Genomic DNA, 20,105 nt, shown 5'->3' on the forward strand with positions numbered 1-20,105 from the left:
AAATTGGGCTTAATTTGTGCCTTTTTATGCTGAATTATAAATTCATGCATCTTATCCCACCATTCCCCTCATTCTGTTAAATTTGTCCTCTGAGGGACCTCCCTGCACCAAAATATCTTATGTAGTCAGTTTCAGGGGTGCAGAGATTGCAATTGCACTAGGGCCCAGAAGTCTCTCTTTACCATATGTGGTGACACGTACCATAAATGAAGCCTGATTCATGGGAGCCCTTAATGACTTACAAGTTACACTTCGCTCAACCACTGAATACATACATGGAGCACAATACTACTGTAAAATACTTTATTATAATTGTATTCATACACATTTTGCAGTGCAGAGGTTTTATCCATTGCATCTATGTACATTATTGTGTTTGCAGATTTTTATTATCACTTTTTATACATAAGTTTTCCCAAAATTGACTGACTCATAATTTTCATTCAGACTGATCCAGTGGTATTGCTGTGGTATTCCCGCTTGCTCTGGCATTGCCAATTGCTGTGGTATTCCCGCTTGCTCTGGTACTAATGGTACCTCCAAGATCTGGCAGAATAACAGTTAAAAATTGATACAAAACGTAGAAGTAAAAAAAACAAAACCTTTGTGAATGACACGTAATCTTGTAGATGGAGGAGTCTGAGGCGTGATGCTGGTTACGTCCATAATAAGCCGCAGCTGGAGGTAAAATGAAAGCTCCTTTGTCCGCCTGTGTCTTACAAATTCATGGCCTCAGTGAGTTTCCGTTCCTCAGGTATACCATTGACCTGCGAATAGTGATAGATATACATTATTTCACACTGCCCACTAGTCACGTGCACACTAGTAACAAAAAAAATAAAGAATCTAAAATTTTAACTCAACTAGAAAAAGTTATTTCAAAAAGTGTTTTGGGAAATTTCAGAGTGAAAAGCTGTTGTGGTCCTCTCTTTTTTATTCTCCTGGGTATACTATGTTACGTCAGACTAGTGGTCATATAAAGTATTCACCCCCTTTAACTATGAGAGTGATTGTGCATTTTATTGGAAGTTTTTTGAAAGAAAAAAAAAAAAATGATTCCTTTAGGTTCTGTTCACATATGTTGATGGCAAAAATAGTGAAACATGCAGCATTATTTTCCTATCTACAAGATACCTTGTGGAACCTGATGGACCCCAGTCTCTGACTCCCTAGATGTGCTCCTGGTTGCGTATTTTGGATTACTAGCGTTTTGAACTCGGCTAACTTATTGGTACTGAGATTTCCATCTGGTTCTGAATTTGGCTTGGCAATTCGACTACTCTCTGTCTCTTGATTTGGTACGTTGTTGTCCTCCTGGTTCTGACCCATTTCCACAGTGTACGGAACGTCAACCAGTTGCGGACTTGCTACTTAGAGCTTGCACTGCAAGTAGGCAGGAAAAGCGAGCAGGGTTCTAGTTAGGGCTCAGTGTCCATGTCCGTCCCTACCTACTGACATAACAGAGACTAAGTGATAATTTTAAACTATTCAGTCAACTAGTCGTAGAAGTCATATCCATAGTCTCATGAGTGATAACCTGAAGACATAAAACACCATAAACTACTCAAATTCATCCAAAGTGGCAGGCATGGGATGGATTCAAGGAATTTTCCAAGCTACTGAATATCTATGAGTACAGTCGGTCTTCAATAACACACAACTGTGCCTCTAGAGCATTAGAGTATGACAAAAAACCACCAAGAGATCTTTCATGGTCCCAAGACTCCCAAGCTCCCATACTAAATTATTCCCCTGTTGTTTCACCATAAGTGGCTTGATGGGATAGTGGAAAATGGCCATCACTCAACAATAACGCCATAAAAAAAAGTCTACCTATCTGTGAGCAGTCATTTCTCAGACCTCAAGGTAAGGTAAGGTGGTCCAAAGAAATGCACCAACGACGAGCAGATATGTTGAGGTGTCCATAGCAAGGAAGTTACTCAGATGTTACCTTATTTCTCATCCAGTGAAAATGTCAAATACAAGACGCATTTTACTTACCTCAAATCTCTGAAAAGTTGTCATACGGAATTCTCCTGCATCCCGAAAGCAGAAATTAAGAGGAAGAATGGCGTCAATCCCCCAAATCTGTAGATGTCTACACATCTCCAGCACATTTACTACATGGCATGTATGTATGGGGTCACAGGCTGTGACCATATGATCTGTGAGTGCTGGCTCCTCACACCGCACTGCTCGCAACATTATATAATGGAATAAGTTATATGACAATCCTCTAATACAATCTAAATATCAGTGGTGACCCCTTTAGAGGAGTGAGCATCTGAAATTCGATATAGTAATTGTAAATAATCCTTTCTAGAACTATCTTGGTTGCTATATTTTGTGGTGTAATAGTGAGGATGTAGTTCTATAGTAGGGGTTATCTGATAAAGACAGACCCTTTCCACCTTTTCTATATGGATGTCCGCTTAGCCTGTAATACTACATTTTTCCTGTAGTGGCCACTGCAGGGAAATGTAAGGTTTTCACATCTTCTCCCGGCGATCACCAGTGATCTGATTGCTTGAATTGGTCAATTATGGTGTGATAAGATCTTTAATTGGTCCTAATAGGACAGCTGGTTGGATATGACACTCTGCCATATCCTGCAGATATTCACATACAAATATCTATACATACTGTGTATAATGCAATGATAGAAGAGATGTTCATATTACCAGATGGATCTATGTCACTTGTCTCTACTTACCTGCAATTTGTTGTTGAGGTATTTGAGTCTGATGCGATAAAGTCCTAGGAAAGACAGAAGAGTAGAAAGATGAGAAATTTGTAATGTGGTGCCTCCATAACCTGCTATGGGTCCATGCTGTATTGTAGGGGATTTCTCAAGTATAGGGAGGAATATGGGGCCTAGTGGAAGAACAATAGAACATAACTGTAGGTACTCTGTGGTCCTCCTCGATTTGCTAGGATTGTCCTGAATTTTCAGAGCCAAGCACAAAAAATTCTGCTTGTCCCAGCACAAAAAACTAGCCTGGGTGTATGTGAACCCTTCCCAGAAGTGGGAGTTTCTTGGAGGCTTTGAAGCAGGCCACAGATCAGGGTTTAAATGCCCCACACTTACACAATTGTTGGTAAGTATGCACCATTCAGTCACTAAAGGCTTAGCACTCTACCACTGGACCACTTAGTTGTATTGGCTACAATAGCACAGACTTGAAAAGGAGTATCTCAATATATCCTCATCCAAGCACCGCCCATGAGGAACTGACTAAAAGGACAACAGTATCTTAAGTTCTCCACACACATAGACCCATACATGACTGGTGTAAAACTGCAGAGTAACATCTAGAACAGGGGTAGGCAACCTCCAGCACTCCAGCTGTTGTGAAACTACAACCCCCAGCATGCATACTTGCTCTGCTCTTCTAAGAACGCTCATAGAAATGAATAGAGCATGCTGGGAATTGTAGTTTCACAACAGCTAGAGTGCCGAAGGTTGCTGTTCCCTGATCTAGAATTTGTAAATTACATCCGTCACATGTAGATAATGTAAAGCCTTTACGTTGTGAAAAATGTGAAATGATATTTTGCTCGAGATACTCACTGTTGTGTCTGCATCAAGGGCATGTTGGTGTTATCGTAAGTGTCTGTATGAAGAGGGGGCACCATTTCCCCTGTCACTGGATGGAAAACCGGAAGTGTGGACAGGGGCCAGGCAATTTCTCTGTTTTTAGACATGTCTCGGAGCTCTTTTGTGGATTTCTGGATAGCGCTATGGTGAACAAGTTGGATGCTGTATAACAAAAAAAACAAAACAAAAACATACAATAAAAATTGTAATATAAATACGTATTGTAATATTGTGACTATGAACATCTCAGTATTACATAAATGAGAAGATCCCTATGTCCTCTACAATTTACAGCAGTTGCTCTTAACGTGTATGTATTCCACATGACGACAGTAACAAGCGCTATACTGTATATTGATTATATTACTATAATGTGCAGTAAACTTAGAACCTGGAAAAAATTACTGCACTCAATCCATCAGCCATGATTTTACCATATACAGTACCATAAACATTACGCCTGTTGTCAGTGAAGGTACTGCTCAATGTATGGAACAATTATTTGGACACTGTATGGCGCAATAATGTTAGCTCTTAATGGCACTGTTACCTAGACCTTATCCGGTATGAAACAATATGTGCCTCCTATAAGCTCTTATTGGCGCTACGTTTGGTACAATTATGTGGTTACTGTATGGCGCTATGTGGTCAACGTATGGCACTATCACTGCGATAGCATTATCTTGGTCTTGTTTGGCATTCCATAAGCCATGATTTTACAATGTCAAACATTGTACCCATTGTCCATGAATCAAATATGACCAATAACCAAGGTATCGTTAAATGCACGGAACAATTATTCGGGCACTATATGGCACTATAATGTGAGCTCTTATTGGCATTGCTACCTAGACAATATGATACAATTTGGTGGGTGCTATAAGATGCTCTTATTGTGCTGTGTATGGCACTAACGCTTCAGCATTAATATAGTGGCCTTGTTTGTCACTGTTATTTAGCTAATTTATCTGACTGATGTTATAAACTGCACAATAAAAAAAAATTGGGCCAGATTTTTATGCACTATATTGCAGAATTATTTAGTGACTGAACAGCATATTCGGGTACTGATTGGTACAATCCTTGGTGTACACAATGAACAGTTACTAAGGTAATTTATGGCAGTAATATGTAGGTGGCATAATATACTGTTTGTGCAATATATGGCACAAGTATTAGGTTTATGTACGGTATGTCGCTATTACGTTGGCACCATATGGAAATAGTATTTGGACATTTTACAGTCGAGGTATTTTAGTACTATTGCATTTGTATTATCATTTTATTACATCTATCTACTAGTATATGATCACTGTATAGCCCTATTTCTGTGTACTGCTTGTGCAGTGACCCAGAGGATCAATGCAAAGGTTTAAATTAATGCTACAGGGTTAAATGTTGAGATTTGTTGTTAAAGTATCCCAAATGGTTATGTATGGGCAACACATAGTTATCACTGGCAGCTTTGGTCCAGTTTCCTGGGGTGATGGGCTGGTCTTGTCTCCATGTTAGTGAGTCTTAGTTGAGCAAAGCTAGAGGAATACGTGCAAGTGTGAGCTCATGAGGGCTAAGGCCTGAAGAGAAGCCTGATCTAAGAAAACACAGTTCCTGACATTGAAAGCTGAACTGAGAGAACTACCCCTGAGAGAAAGAGAACAGACATTTATACAAGGTCTGGAACCATCAAGGTCCTGCAGGATAAAGTAAGGTACTGCACGTTTATGGCAATAAGACTTTACTGCTTGTGAAAAGGGTATATTGCACCCACCACACTTTGAGACGTTCTGGCCAACCAAATCTAAGACCTGCACCCCTCATCCTGGGAATTGCAGAAAGAGGCCTGATTTTAAAGAGCCGTGGAATACATTATAAAGGGAACTGATTTGCATGCCTGTGGTTATTTCGGAAGTGTTGCGCTGCCCCTCTCCTTGTAGGCACAGGTGCGCTACATGGCCTAGTGTCTGGTCCTGTTCCCCTCTCCCTGGCCGCTGGCATCCTCTGCAGGCTGTGGCCTCCATGTCTGCTCTGCTGGCCTCCTGGCCTGCTTCCTTAGGGTGTGTCCAAATCCTTCTCCAGCCAATAACTGGCAGTCTCTGGCTATTTAAGGCAGCCTCCCTAGTAGAGTTACCTGAGCTTTAGGCTTCCTAGTCTCTAGTGAACATCAAACGTGTATTCCTTGTCTGACTACCTGAGTACCACACCCGTCTGACTACCGACTCAGGCTAAGTTCTGGGCAGGCGATTAGAAGCGAGTTTCTCAGATTTCCCTACTGCCACCTGCCCTGACCTCAGACTTGTCTCACGTATACGTTAGTAGAATACCAGCCCTGACCTTGGCCTGTCTCCTGACTACATATACTGCCTGATCCCGCAGTGACTTGCACTGGTGTCTCTGATCCCTGTGGTTCAGATACCAACCACATTGGGACTGTCCCAGAAGGAAACGGCCTGGTTGGTTCCTGGCAGCGAAGTTTAAAACCCTGTATAGAGGTTAAAGGGGGACGCCAGGACAACACCCTTAGGTTTAGCCCAAAGCCAAACCAGTTAGTTGGCACAGTCGCCGACTGCCCGTAATAGGAAGATTGCAAAGTGTACTTAGAGACCGGGAGAGCTACTCCCACCATCATTGTTGCTACCTATAGACACAGTGTTGGACTGGGGTGCCATGTAGAAGTGACTTTAGGGTCCCACCCTATAGTTTCATGCAAATATTGACACTTAAGGGGGTTTTTACGATTTGCATCAACATTCTTTAAAATAATCCTTTATATAGGAAGCTTTAACATCATCCCTGTAGTTTGGCCTAAAAAAATTGAACTTAGGCACCCCCTTCAAGCTCAATACTTAGATACCATAACAATACCAAGCTCTGTGCATAGATACAGCAACAGAACTCTGTTACACACATACTTCTACACATGCCAACACTATTTCATACACACACTGTGTGATGAATACCGTACCCCGACTGACGTCAAATATGTAGGGCCAGCGAGATACGGTATAGTCACTGGTTTCCAAGGCGTGACATTACGCCGTCCCTGAGGAGCAGGTAAGGTCAGCTTGGTACAGTTTTCACAGACGCCTCCTGTCCACACGGGCACAGAGAGGCAACAAGCTGAGGGAGCTTTTTCACTGCCCCAGTAAAACAGCACGTTCTCAGCCACCAGCTTCTCGTTTGATATAAGCCCAGTCCGCTAACGGGATTATATAGGGTGAGAAACCAACCCGCAGTAGCGCATAACTAGGCCGAAATACGGACGTGGGAATTCGTGATCGAGATACAGGACAGCACAAGATTAAATTATGTATTTAATCGCCTTAAGGCCTCACTAGATATAACACTCTACACACAAAGGATATACAGTATAGAGTGGTCTGAGGTTGCAAATACAGGTAGTATGGTAAAAACAGGATTAAACAAAAAAAGTTTACCAGATGGATGAGTCCTTTGGGTTGATGAATAATGGTTACTGTAATCCTTGGCCGTCGTCACCTGGGAGGTAGTGATGTCAGCCGTTTCCCGGTCCCTTCCAAACATGTGATGACGCGTGACCCCCCTTCAGAAAAAGACATGCCTGCTGGCTTGCATGGGCCTTTTCACCTGTAGCCGGCCCCTCTCCTCCCTGTCTCTGGGAGGGGTCCACTCCTCCTCTCCTGGTGCTGGCAGCCAAGGACCCACAAAACCCATTAGGGTTCATAGCTCCAGACCAGAAGGTCAAAGGGAGATTGTTCTGGGACCAACAGATCTGCCTGGGTTCCAGCTACAGGTAGAGTCCAAACGTGGTACCATTATTAGGTTTCTGTGGGGATATCTGTATACCTCCCCTCCCTGGCCTCCTATTACCAACCTAAGACCAGGGCCATGTTTGTCTTGGCCACAGGGTCACAAATATACAGCCAGGTCCATAAATATTGGGACATCGACACAATTCTAACATTTTTGGCTCTATACACCACCACAATGGATTTGAAATGAATCGAACAAGATGTGCTTTACCTGCAGACTGTCAGCTTTAATTTGAGGGTATTTACATCCAAATCAGGTGAACGGTGCAGGAATTACAACAGTTGAAGTTCAAATAGCCTGAGGCTGATGGATTCCTGTTTCTGGTCATTTAAAACATAACATTTATTTATTTTTATTAAGACTAATATAAATCGGGAAAAGAGGAAAAGATTTAAAATTAGAGGTGCTGGTGAACTGTGCGGCTAGGAATATAGGTTACTTCACCTATATATTCTGCCTATCCGAATGTGACTGTCCTCATCATAATAGATATTTCAACAGATTTTTCCTGATCTCCACTTTCCAGCTATTATTCAGCTAGGATCTTGAATCCGTGTCTATATGGGTCACATTCAGGGAGGCAGCATGTCTGGTCGGACTATTTCTCAGTCCCTAACTTAGCTTTTTTGTATGCTCTAATACGGCACCCTGCCGCTTGTGTATCTTGCGCGAGGTGTCTGCAGTTACACCAAGCCCAGACACTGAGTTACACCCTCACCCAAACTAAAAGCTGGATTGCAGCTCCCCCAACATGTTTCGCCACAGGGGAAATGGAGCTACTGTCAACACGAGCGCCAAATGAGCCGATGTTTTTAACTACTGTGGGTGTCTTTCCTTATCATATATCCAATCGATACAAGGTGCTCATGTGGTAGTGATACAATCTAGCCAATCACCACAGTCAATACTGATTCGTCATCCTTGCGTATCGCCAATGTCTTCTAAGTCCCTGCTCATGAACTTTTTGGTTTTGTTTATAATCGTAAGTTTGTTCTGCGCATGTACTGTGGAATCGGGTGCATTTTCTTCCAAGTCCATACGCATGCGCAAGAACTTTTTATTTCTTCTGCGCATGTATTATGAATCGAATGCTTTTGCCACAGGTCATCTCCGATACTAAGTGGATGCGCGTGCGCTAGGTCTTAGAGAACTAATTCGTAATACCAACTCTACTGCGCCTATATTGCCACTTAGTCTCCAACCTCCCCTTTGTACAGAGGTTTGGTGTCTTCGGATCTACGAAATCGATATACATCCTTCTTATTCATTTCATCAGTATGGTTGTTATTATTTATGAATATATGTATACTTTCTTAGCTCATAGTTTTAGAGATTGTTGTCATGCAGAGTATATACATATGTTTGCTGGTATAGTTTTAATCCTACTGTTGATATACAGTGGTTTTATAATATTCAAAATTACAACAGTTTGCATATGTGCCTCCCACTTGTTAAGGGACCAAAGGTAATGGGACAATTGGCTTCTCAGCTGTCCCATGGCCAGGTGTGTGTGATTCCCTCATTATCCCAATTACAATGAGCAGATAAAAGGTCCAGAGGTCATTTCCAGTCTGCTATTTGCATTTGGAATCTGTCGCTGTCAACTCTCAAGATGAGATCCAAAGAGCTGTCACTATCAGTGAAGCCATCATTAGGCTGAAAAAACACAACAAACCCATCAGAGAGATAGCAAAAACATTTAGCGTGGCCAAAACAACTGTTTGGAACATTCTTAAAAAGAAGGAACGCACCGGTGAGCTCAGCAACACCAAAAGACCCGGAAGACCACGGAAAACAACTGTGGTGGATGACCGAAGATTTCTTTCCCTGGTGAAGAAAACACCCTTCACAACAGTTGGCCAGATCAAGAACACTCCCCAGGAGGTAGGTGTATGTGTGTCAAAGTCAAGAGAAGACATCACCAGAGTGAATACAGAGGGTTCACCACAAGATGTAAACCATTGGTGAGCCTCAAAAACAGGAAGGCCAGATTAGAGTTTGCCAAACGACATCTAAAAAAGCCTTCACAGTTCTGGAACAACATCCTATGGACAGATGAGACCAAAATCAACTTGTACCAGAGTGATGAGAAGAGTATGGAGGAGGAAAGGAACTGCTCATGATCCTAAGTATACCACCTCATCAGTGAAGCATGGTGGTGGTAGTGTCATGGCGTGGGCATGTATGGCTGCCAATGGAACTGCTTCTCTTGTATTTATTGATGATGTGACTTCTGACAAAAGCAGCAGGATGAATTCTGAAGTGTTTCAGGCAATATTATCTGCTCATATTCAGCCAAATGCTGCAGAACTCATTGGATGGCGCTTCACAGTGCTGATGGACAATGACCCAAAGCATACTGCAAAAGCAACCAAAGAGTTTTTTAAGGGAAAGAAGTGGAATGTTCTGCAATGGCCAAGTCAATCACCGGACCTGAATCCGATTGAGCATTTCACTTGCTGAAGACAAAACTGAAGGGAAAATGCCCCAAGAACAAGCAGGAACTGAAGACAGTTGCAGTAGAGGCCTGGCAGAGCATCACCAGGGATGAGACCCAGCGTCTGGTGATGTCTATGCGTTCCAGACTTAAGGCTGTAATTGACTGCAAAGGATTTGCAACCAAGTATTAAAAAGTGAACGTTTGCTTTATGATTATTATTCTGTCCCATTACTTTTGGTCCCTTATCAAGCAGGAGGCACATATGCAAACTGCTGTAATTCCTGCACCGTTCACCTGATTTGGATGTAAATGCCCTCAAATTAAAGCTGACAGTCTGCAGGTAAAGCACATCTTGTTCGTTTCATTTCAAATCCATTGTGGTGGTGAATAGAGCCAAAATGTTAGAATTGTGTCGATGTCCCAATATTTATGGACCTGACTGTATATATTGTTTATGCCTGTGATGGTCGGGCAATTCATAATTCATTATGAATTGCCGGTTCCATGATGTCTGAGGGGTATAATAGATCTGGGCAAGGGCTGAGACCCCCTACAGAGAGGTTTTCCTGTAGGATTAGCTGGCCTCCGTGCTGGTTGGTTGAGGTGTAAATTTGTACGCATGTGGCCTCCTTAAAGCCAGAACCCCTGTGGAGTTCATTACCTCTGCTATCTGACAGCAGATGGCTGGAATGAGATCATGGCTAACATTAAACAATAATTCTACATTCCTCACACACTGTCATACATGCAGGTATTCTTAGGCCAAATGCACACGATCAGGATTGTGTGCAAATTTTCCGCGCGGATTTGCGTGCGGAAAATCCGCACCGTAGGTCATGTACATTGTATTCTATGAGAATTTGAAATTCTCAATGCACTCAATGCTGATTTTTTTCCACCCGGATTTTGACCTGCGGTGCGGATTTTAAAATCCGAGGCATGTCAATTTATTTTTCCTGACCGGATTTTCTTTATTCACTTAGTAAACTCCGCATGCCGAAAATCCGCACCAAATCCGCACCAATTGACCGTACAGATTTGCCTGCGAACACCTGCGGATTTCAGTGCAGATTCTCCGCACATGAATCCTGAACGTGTGCATGTACTCTTACATACACACTGTCATACATGTAGGCACCCTTTCATCAGTGTTGGACTGCGGTGCCTAGGGCCCACCAGTAGAACTGATGTCTGGAGGCCCACCCTATATATGCAAATATTGCAAATTAATTTTTTTCAGCCTTCAGAATGCTGTTTTTTAGATTTTTCATCATAGCATTTCAAGATCCATCTTTTTATTTTCCCACTCACATAGCTCTGCTAGGCTTGCTTTATTAGTGCCACAATGTGGGGGTACATTATCTTTTATTGATTAACTGATTATTTTGTTTTTTAAATAAATAACATGACAGTGTCGGCCCTGAATGGTAGCATTATGTTTGCATGGTATGGCAGTATTATGTGGTGCATATAACGTACTGTTATTCAGGACATGGATTATAACTTGAACACTATGGGGCTGTATGGTTGCATTATGCAGACACCATTTAGCTTCGTTATGTGGCCATTATTTGTGAGAGCACCATATGGAAGTAATGTTTAGGGTCCTATTTTGGTGCTTTGTGACCCTGTTGTATGGTTCTGATTTGTGTGTCTTCTCCGGCATAAGGCAGGTATGTCACCATGCTGTCCCCCTATAGGCACATGATGGCGCTGCTATTTGTGTGATACTATTAGAGGCACTATGTGGCACCATTACTGGACTGCACTGGTGTTTGGGCACTGAATCCTCTTATGGTTTTGCCCATGAAGAATATTATTCTGTGTAGTTTTGTGCTGTGACTGTACAATATGCAAGACGGTATCTTGTTTAGCATCATGGCAGACTGCAGGAACAGAGCGGCTGCCAGACGCCCAACGATGGAGGTAGGTCTACTAACAGGGACTGACCGTATAACCAGGGATGACTGACCACCTCTGGATCCCCAGTGAACATACAGACAACTAAGAAAGATACAGCAGACACCAGAGTGCGGTATACCAGACACCAGAATGCAGTATACCAGATATTAGAGTGCAGTATACCAGACACCAGAGTGCAGTATACCAGACACCAGAGTGCGGTATATTAGACACCAGAGTGCAGTATATCAGACACCAGAGTGCGGTATACCAGACACCAGAGTGCAGTATACCAGATATTAGAGTGCAGTATACCAGACACCAGAGTGCAGTATACCAGACACCAGAGTGCGGTATACCAGACACCAGAGTGCAGTATACCAGACATTAGAGTGCGGTATACCAGACACCAGAGTGCGGTATACCAGACATTAGAGTGCGGTATACCAGACACCAGAGTGCAGTATATCAGACATTAGAGTGCAGTATACCAGACACCAGAGTGCAGTATACCAGACACCAGAGTGCAGTATACCAGACACCAGAGTGCGGTATACCAGACACCAGAGTGCAGTATACCAGACACCAGAGTGCAGTATACCAGACACCAGAGTGCGGTATACCAGACACCAGAGTGCGGTATACCAGACATTAGAGTGCAGTATACCAGACACCAGAGTGCAGTATACCAGACACCAGAGTGCAGTATACCAGACACCAGAGTGCAGTATACCAGACACCAGAGTGCAGTATACCAGACACCAGAGTGCGGTATACCAGACACCAGAGTGCGGTATACCAGACACCAGAGTGCGGTATACCAGACACCAGAGTGCGGTATACCAGACACCAGAGTGCGGTATACCAGACACCAGAGTGCGGTATACAGACATTAGAGTGCAGTATACCAGACACCAGAGTGCAGTATACCAGACATTAGAGTGCAGTATACCAGACACCAGAGTGCGGTATACCAGACACCAGAGTGCGGTATACCAGACATTAGAGTGCGGTATACCAGACACCAGAATGCGGTATACCAGACACCAGAGTGCAGTATACCAGACACCAGAGTGCAGTATACCAGACACCAGAGTGCGGTATACCAGACACCAGAGTGCGGTATAGCAGACACCAGAGTGCGGTATACCAGACACCAGAGTGCGGTATAGCAGACCCCAGAGTGCGGTATACCAGACACCAGAGTGCGGTATACCAGACATTAGAGTGCAGTATACCAGACACCAGAGTGCGGTATACCAGACACCAGAGTGCAGTATACCAGACACCAGAGTGCGGTATACCAGACACCAGAGTGCGGTATAGCAGACACCAGAGTGCGGTATACCAGACACCAGAGTGCGGTATAGCAGACCCCAGAGTGCGGTATACCAGACACCAGAGTGCGGTATACCAGACATTAGAGTGCAGTATACCAGACACCAGAGTGCGGTATATTAGACACCAGAGTGTAGTATATCAGACACCAGAGTGCGGTATACCAGACACCAGAGTGCAGTATACCAGACACCAGAGTGCAGTATACCAGACACCAGAGTGCGGTATACCAGACACCAGAGTGCAGTATACCAGACATTAGAGTGCAGTATACCAGACACCAGAGTGCAGTATACCAGACACCAGAGTGCGGTATACCAGACACCAGAGTGCAGTATACCAGACACCAGAGTGCAGTATACCAGACACCAGAGTGCAGTATATCAGACATTAGAGTGCAGTATACCAGACACCAGAGTGCGGTATACCAGACACCAGAGTGCGGTATATCAGAAATTAGAGTGCAGTATATCAGACATTAGAGAGCAGTATACCAGACACCAGAGTGCAGTATACCAGACACCAGAGTGCAGTATATCAGAAATTAGAGTGCAGTATACCAGACACCAGAGTGCAGTATACCAGACACCAGAGTGCAGTATACCAGACACCAGAGTGCAGTATACCAGACATTAGAGTGCGGTATACCAGACACCAGAGTGCAGTATACCAGACACCAGAGTGCAGTATACCAGACACCAGAGTGCGGTATACCAGACACCAGAGTGCAGTATACCAGACACCAGAGTGCGGTATACCAGACACCAGAGTGCGGTATACCAGACACCAGAGTGCGGTATAGCAGACACCAGAGTGCGGTATACCAGACACCAGAGTGCGGTATAGCAGACACCAGAGTGCGGTATACCAGACACCAGAGTGCGGTATACCAGACATTAGAGTGCAGTATACCAGACACCAGAGTGCGGTATATTAGACACCAGAGTGCAGTATATCAGACACCAGAGTGCGGTATACCAGACACCAGAGTGCAGTATACCAGACACCAGAGTGCAGTATACCAGACACCAGAGTGCGGTATACAGACACCAGAGTGCAGTATACCAGACATTAGAGTGCAGTATACCAGACACCAGAGTGCAGTATACCAGACACCAGAGTGCGGTATACCAGACACCAGAGTGCAGTATACCAGACACCAGAGTGCAGTATACCAGACACCAGAGTGCAGTATATCAGACATTAGAGTGCAGTATACCAGACACCAGAGTGCAGTATATCAGACATTAGAGTGCAGTATATCAGACATTAGAGAGCAGTATACCAGACACCAGAGTGCAGTATATCAGAAATTAGAGTGCAGTATACCAGACACCAGAGTGCAGTATACCAGACACCAGAGTGCAGTATACCAGACACCAGAGTGCAGTATACCAGACACCAGAGTGCAGTATACCAGACATTAGAGTGCAGTATATCAGACACCAGAGTGCGGTATACCAGACACCAGAGTGCAGTATACCAGACACCAGAGTGCGGTATACCAGACACCAGAGTGCGGTATACCAGACATTAGAGTGCAGTATATCAGACATTAGAGTGCAGTATACCAGACACCAGAGTGCAGTATACCAGACACCAGAGTGCAGTATACCAGACACCAGAGTGCAGTATATCAGACATTAGAGTGCAGTATACCAGACACCAGAGTGCAGTATATCAGACATTAGAGTGCAGTATATCAGACATTAGAGTGCAGTATACCAGACACCAGAGTGCAGTATACCAGACACCAGAGTGCAGTATATCAGACATTAAAGTGCAGTATACCAGACACCAGAGTGCAGTATATCAGACATTAGAGTGCAGTATATCAGACACCAGAGTGCAGTATATCAGACATTAGAGTGCAGTATACCAGACACCAGAGTGCAGTATACCAGACACCAGAGTGCAGTATATCAGACATTAGAGTGCAGTATATCAGACATTAGAGTGCAGTATACCAGACACCAGAGTGCAGTATATAAGACATTAGAGTGCAGTATACCAGACACCAGAGTGCAGTATACCAGACACCAGAGTGCAGTATACCAGACATTAGAGTGCAGTATATCAGACATTAGAGTGCAGTATATCAGACATTAGAGTGCAGTATACCAGACACCAGAGTGCAGTATATCAGACATTAGAGTGCAGTATATCAGACATTAGAGTGCAGTATACCAGACACCAGAGTGCGGTATACCAGACACCAGAGTGCGGTATACCAGACACCAGAGTGCGGTATACCAGACACCAGAGTGCGGTATATCAGACATTAGAGTGCAGTATACCAGACACCAGAGTGCAGTATACCAGACATTAGAGTGCAGTATACCAGACACCAGAGTGCGGTATACCAGACACCAGAGTGCGGTATACCAGACATTAGAGTGCGGTATACCAGACACCAGAATGCGGTATACCAGACACCAGAGTGCAGTATACCAGACACCAGAGTGCAGTATACCAGACACCAGAGTGCGGTATACCAGACACCAGAGTGCGGTATAGCAGACACCAGAGTGCGGTATACCAGACACCAGAGTGCAGTATAGCAGACCCCAGAGTGCGGTATACCAGACACCAGAGTGCGGTATACCAGACATTAGAGTGCAGTATACCAGACACCAGAGTGCGGTATACCAGACACCAGAGTGCAGTATACCAGACACCAGAGTGCGGTATACCAGACACCAGAGTGCGGTATACCAGACACCAGAGTGCGGTATACCAGACACCAGAGTGCGGTATAGCAGACCCCAGAGTGCGGTATACCAGACACCAGAGTGCGGTATACCAGACATTAGAGTGCAGTATACCAGACACCAGAGTGCGGTATATTAGACACCAGAGTGTAGTATATCAGACACCAGAGTGCGGTATACCAGACACCAGAGTGCGGTATACCAGACACCAGAGTGCAGTATACCAGACACCAGAGTGCAGTATACCAGACACCAGAGTGCGGTATACCAGACACCAGAGTGCAGTATACCAGACATTAGAGTGCAGTATACCAGACACCAGAGTGCAGTATACCAGACACCAGAGTGCGGTATACCAGACACCAGAGTGCAGTATACCAGACACCAGAGTGCAGTATACCAGACACCAGAGTGCAGTATATCAGACATTAGAGTGCAGTATACCAGACACCAGAGTGCAGTATATCAGACATTAGAGTGCAGTATATCAGACATTAGAGAGCAGTATACCAGACACCAGAGTGCAGTATACCAGACACCAGAGTGCAGTATATCAGAAATTAGAGTGCAGTATACCAGACACCAGAGTGCAGTATACCAGACACCAGAGTGCAGTATACCAGACACCAGAGTGCAGTATACCAGACATTAGAGTGCAGTATATCAGACACCAGAGTGCGGTATACCAGACACCAGAGTGCAGTATACCAGACACCAGAGTGCGGTATACCAGACACCAGAGTGCAGTATACCAGACACCAGAGTGCGGTATACCAGACACCAGAGTGCGGTATACCAGACACCAGAGTGCGGTATAGCAGACACCAGAGTGCGGTATACCAGACACCAGAGTGCGGTATAGCAGACACCAGAGTGCGGTATACCAGACACCAGAGTGCGGTATACCAGACATTAGAGTGCAGTATACCAGACACCAGAGTGCGGTATATTAGACACCAGAGTGCAGTATATCAGACACCAGAGTGCGGTATACCAGACACCAGAGTGCAGTATACCAGACACCAGAGTGCAGTATACCAGACACCAGAGTGCGGTATACCAGACACCAGAGTGCAGTATACCAGACACCAGAGTGCAGTATACCAGACACCAGAGTGCAGTATATCAGACATTAGAGTGCAGTATACCAGACACCAGAGTGCAGTATATCAGACATTAGAGTGCAGTATATCAGACATTAGAGAGCAGTATACCAGACACCAGAGTGCAGTATATCAGAAATTAGAGTGCAGTATACCAGACACCAGAGTGCAGTATACCAGACACCAGAGTGCAGTATACCAGACACCAGAGTGCAGTATACCAGACACCAGAGTGCAGTATACCAGACATTAGAGTGCAGTATATCAGACACCAGAGTGCGGTATACCAGACACCAGAGTGCAGTATACCAGACACCAGAGTGCGGTATACCAGACACCAGAGTGCGGTATACCAGACATTAGAGTGCAGTATATCAGACATTAGAGTGCAGTATACCAGACACCAGAGTGCAGTATACCAGACACCAGAGTGCAGTATACCAGACACCAGAGTGCAGTATATCAGACATTAGAGTGCAGTATACCAGACACCAGAGTGCAGTATATCAGACATTAGAGTGCAGTATATCAGACATTAGAGTGCAGTATACCAGACACCAGAGTGCAGTATACCAGACACCAGAGTGCAGTATATCAGACATTAAAGTGCAGTATACCAGACACCAGAGTGCAGTATATCAGACATTAGAGTGCAGTATATCAGACACCAGAGTGCAGTATATCAGACATTAGAGTGCAGTATACCAGACACCAGAGTGCAGTATACCAGACACCAGAGTGCAGTATATCAGACATTAGAGTGCAGTATATCAGACATTAGAGTGCAGTATACCAGACACCAGAGTGCAGTATATAAGACATTAGAGTGCAGTATACCAGACACCAGAGTGCAGTATACCAGACACCAGAGTGCAGTATACCAGACATTAGAGTGCAGTATATCAGACATTAGAGTGCAGTATATCAGACATTAGAGTGCAGTATACCAGACACCAGAGTGCAGTATATCAGACATTAGAGTGCAGTATATCAGACATTAGAGTGCAGTATACCAGACACCAGAGTGCGGTATACCAGACACCAGAGTGCGGTATACCAGACACCAGAGTGCGGCATACCAGACACCAGAGTGCGGCATACCAGACACCTGAGTGCGGCATACCAGACACCTGAGTGCGGCATACCAGACACCTGAGTGCGGTATACCAGACATTAGAGTGCGGTATACCAGACACCAGAGTGCGGTATACCAGACACCAGAGTGCGGTATACCAGACACCAGAGTGCGGTATACCAGACACCAGAGTGCAGTATACCAGACACCAGAGTGCAGTATACCAGACACCAGAGTGCAGTATACCAGACACCAGAGTGCGGTATACCAGACACCAGAGTGCAGTATACCAGACACCAGAGTGCAGTATACCAGACACCAGAGTGCGGTATACCAGACACCAGAGTGCAGTATACCAGACATTAGAGTGCAGTATACCAGACACCAGAGTGCAGTATACCAGACATTAGAGTGCAGTATACCAGACATTAGAGTGCAGTATACCAGACACCAGAGTGCGGTATACCAGACATTAGAGTGCAGTATACCAGACACCAGAGTGCGGTATACCAGACATTAGAGTGCAGTATACCAGACACCAGAGTGCAGTATACCAGACATTAGAGTGCAGTATACCAGACATTAGAGTGCAGTATACCAGACACCAGAGTGCGGTATACCAGACATTAGAGTGCAGTATACCAGACACCAGAGTGCGGTATACCAGACACCAAATTGTTTTTTTTGCTTATAAATTTTTGCAGAACCCTTTTCCTAGACCACAACTAGAGGAAAACACTATTTTTAGGATTTGCACCTCTTGACAGGCTCACGACTGACTTCATCACACACCTAATCCCCCTACATAAGCTACAAGCAGCGTTCACTAAAATAACAGGATGACTGGATGTGGATGAGAAGCGTGGGACACGTGGGTGGGGGCGTGACAAGCTACGGTGACGTATTATATGACAACGAGGAGACATAGAGAAGACACTTACTCTGGGGTTTGCATGTTTCTCTTTTCCCTAGAAACGAAACAAAATGAATGAATTAAATTATAGCATTGATATTCGGTGCACTTCTTAAGTCTATGGGACTACGTGAGCCATAAATACTGCTGTGAGCACTGCAGTGTGAACAGCAACGTACATCAGTATTTATCGTTATGGAAGATGTGGTTCTCCACATGTGATCCAGAGTGACCCATCCATAGAGGAAAAGGAGCCTATAGCAAACCTTACAAGTGTGCCCCCTGGTGGACACCATTACTACTCCAACCACCAGGCGGACTTCATGCATGTTTGCCCTTCCCCCCATCTCTCTTGCATGGCCTACGTGTTCATTTCCCACAACCTTCTTTTTGCTTCATTGTAGGACCCGTAGTAAAGGTCTCCCTGCAACACCTAAAGGATGGGGCCAACTCATTGCATAGAACATTAGATGTTCCCTTTCCTTCTACTGCAAATGAAAGAAAGCTGAGCATGGCCACTTTAAGTGAGGGCTCATGCGCCCTGTACCATCCTTACGGACTCCATGTGCCACCATATGGTGTCTCTTTAAAGGGTTGTACCAAGATATATGCAAACTGTAGGGGATAATCATCTGATTGGTGGGCATCCAACCACTGGGACCCCCACCGATCATGACAATGGCATCCCATTCCTCCAAATGAATGGAGCGGCAGCGCCAGGCTATTTCTGACAGTCCCATAGAGATGATCGAAATGTCAGCACGCTCCATTTATTAAGGGTACTCGGGACCCCTGTTCTTGTGATTGTGGGGGTCCCATAGGTTGGAACCCCCACCAAGGGTATACGTTTAGATTGAGGTACAAACCATTTAAAGACTATGGACACCTTTGGGGCACCTTTTTTTAGGATTGTATTTTACTCTTTTTCAGCTAAAAATCATTTTTTCAATTGGTCTTTATTAAAAAATTTCCCCCATTTTCTAGATACAGGGTTTAAATTTCAGTCTGTTTGCACACTGTCACTTTCTGTTTACTCTAAATCCTGTCATTTGACAGCTCATGTGTAGCTCATCTCCTGACCTCATAAAAACTCAGTATATCTAAACTTCCATCAAACTGATAAGAGTGCGGCTTAAATAAGTGTTTATGAGCTCTTAGGAGATCAGAGATAAGGACTATACTTAGCCTTCAGATGATGCATCAAAGTTAAAGGGAAAGTAAGATGCTCACAGATAA

The 20,105-nt window shown here is 44.4% G+C and overlaps 1 protein-coding gene across 2 annotated transcripts in view; it reads right to left on the reverse strand.

Annotated features, from left to right (window-relative positions):
- Positions 1 to 309: 309 nt before the first annotated feature.
- Positions 310 to 20,105, reverse strand: part of SGCE (sarcoglycan epsilon) — a 65,548-nt gene continuing 45,752 nt past the window's right edge. The window contains exons 8-11 of one of the 2 annotated variants that reach the window (XM_044295056.1): positions 18,898 to 18,924; positions 3,572 to 3,760; positions 2,714 to 2,757; positions 310 to 767 (exon numbers count right to left, since the gene is read on the reverse strand). In XM_044295056.1, coding sequence (XP_044150991.1) covers positions 751 to 767; positions 2,714 to 2,757; positions 3,572 to 3,760; positions 18,898 to 18,924 — 277 coding nt within the window. In that variant the 3' untranslated portion in view covers positions 310 to 750. The remainder of the gene's footprint in view (positions 768 to 2,713; positions 2,758 to 3,571; positions 3,761 to 18,897; positions 18,925 to 20,105) is intronic. The other variant, XM_044295057.1, reaches the window with a different exon arrangement.

This window comes from Bufo gargarizans, chromosome 5, assembly GCF_014858855.1.
Source record: "Bufo gargarizans isolate SCDJY-AF-19 chromosome 5, ASM1485885v1, whole genome shotgun sequence".
Classification (NCBI taxonomy): Eukaryota; Metazoa; Chordata; class Amphibia; order Anura; family Bufonidae; genus Bufo; species Bufo gargarizans.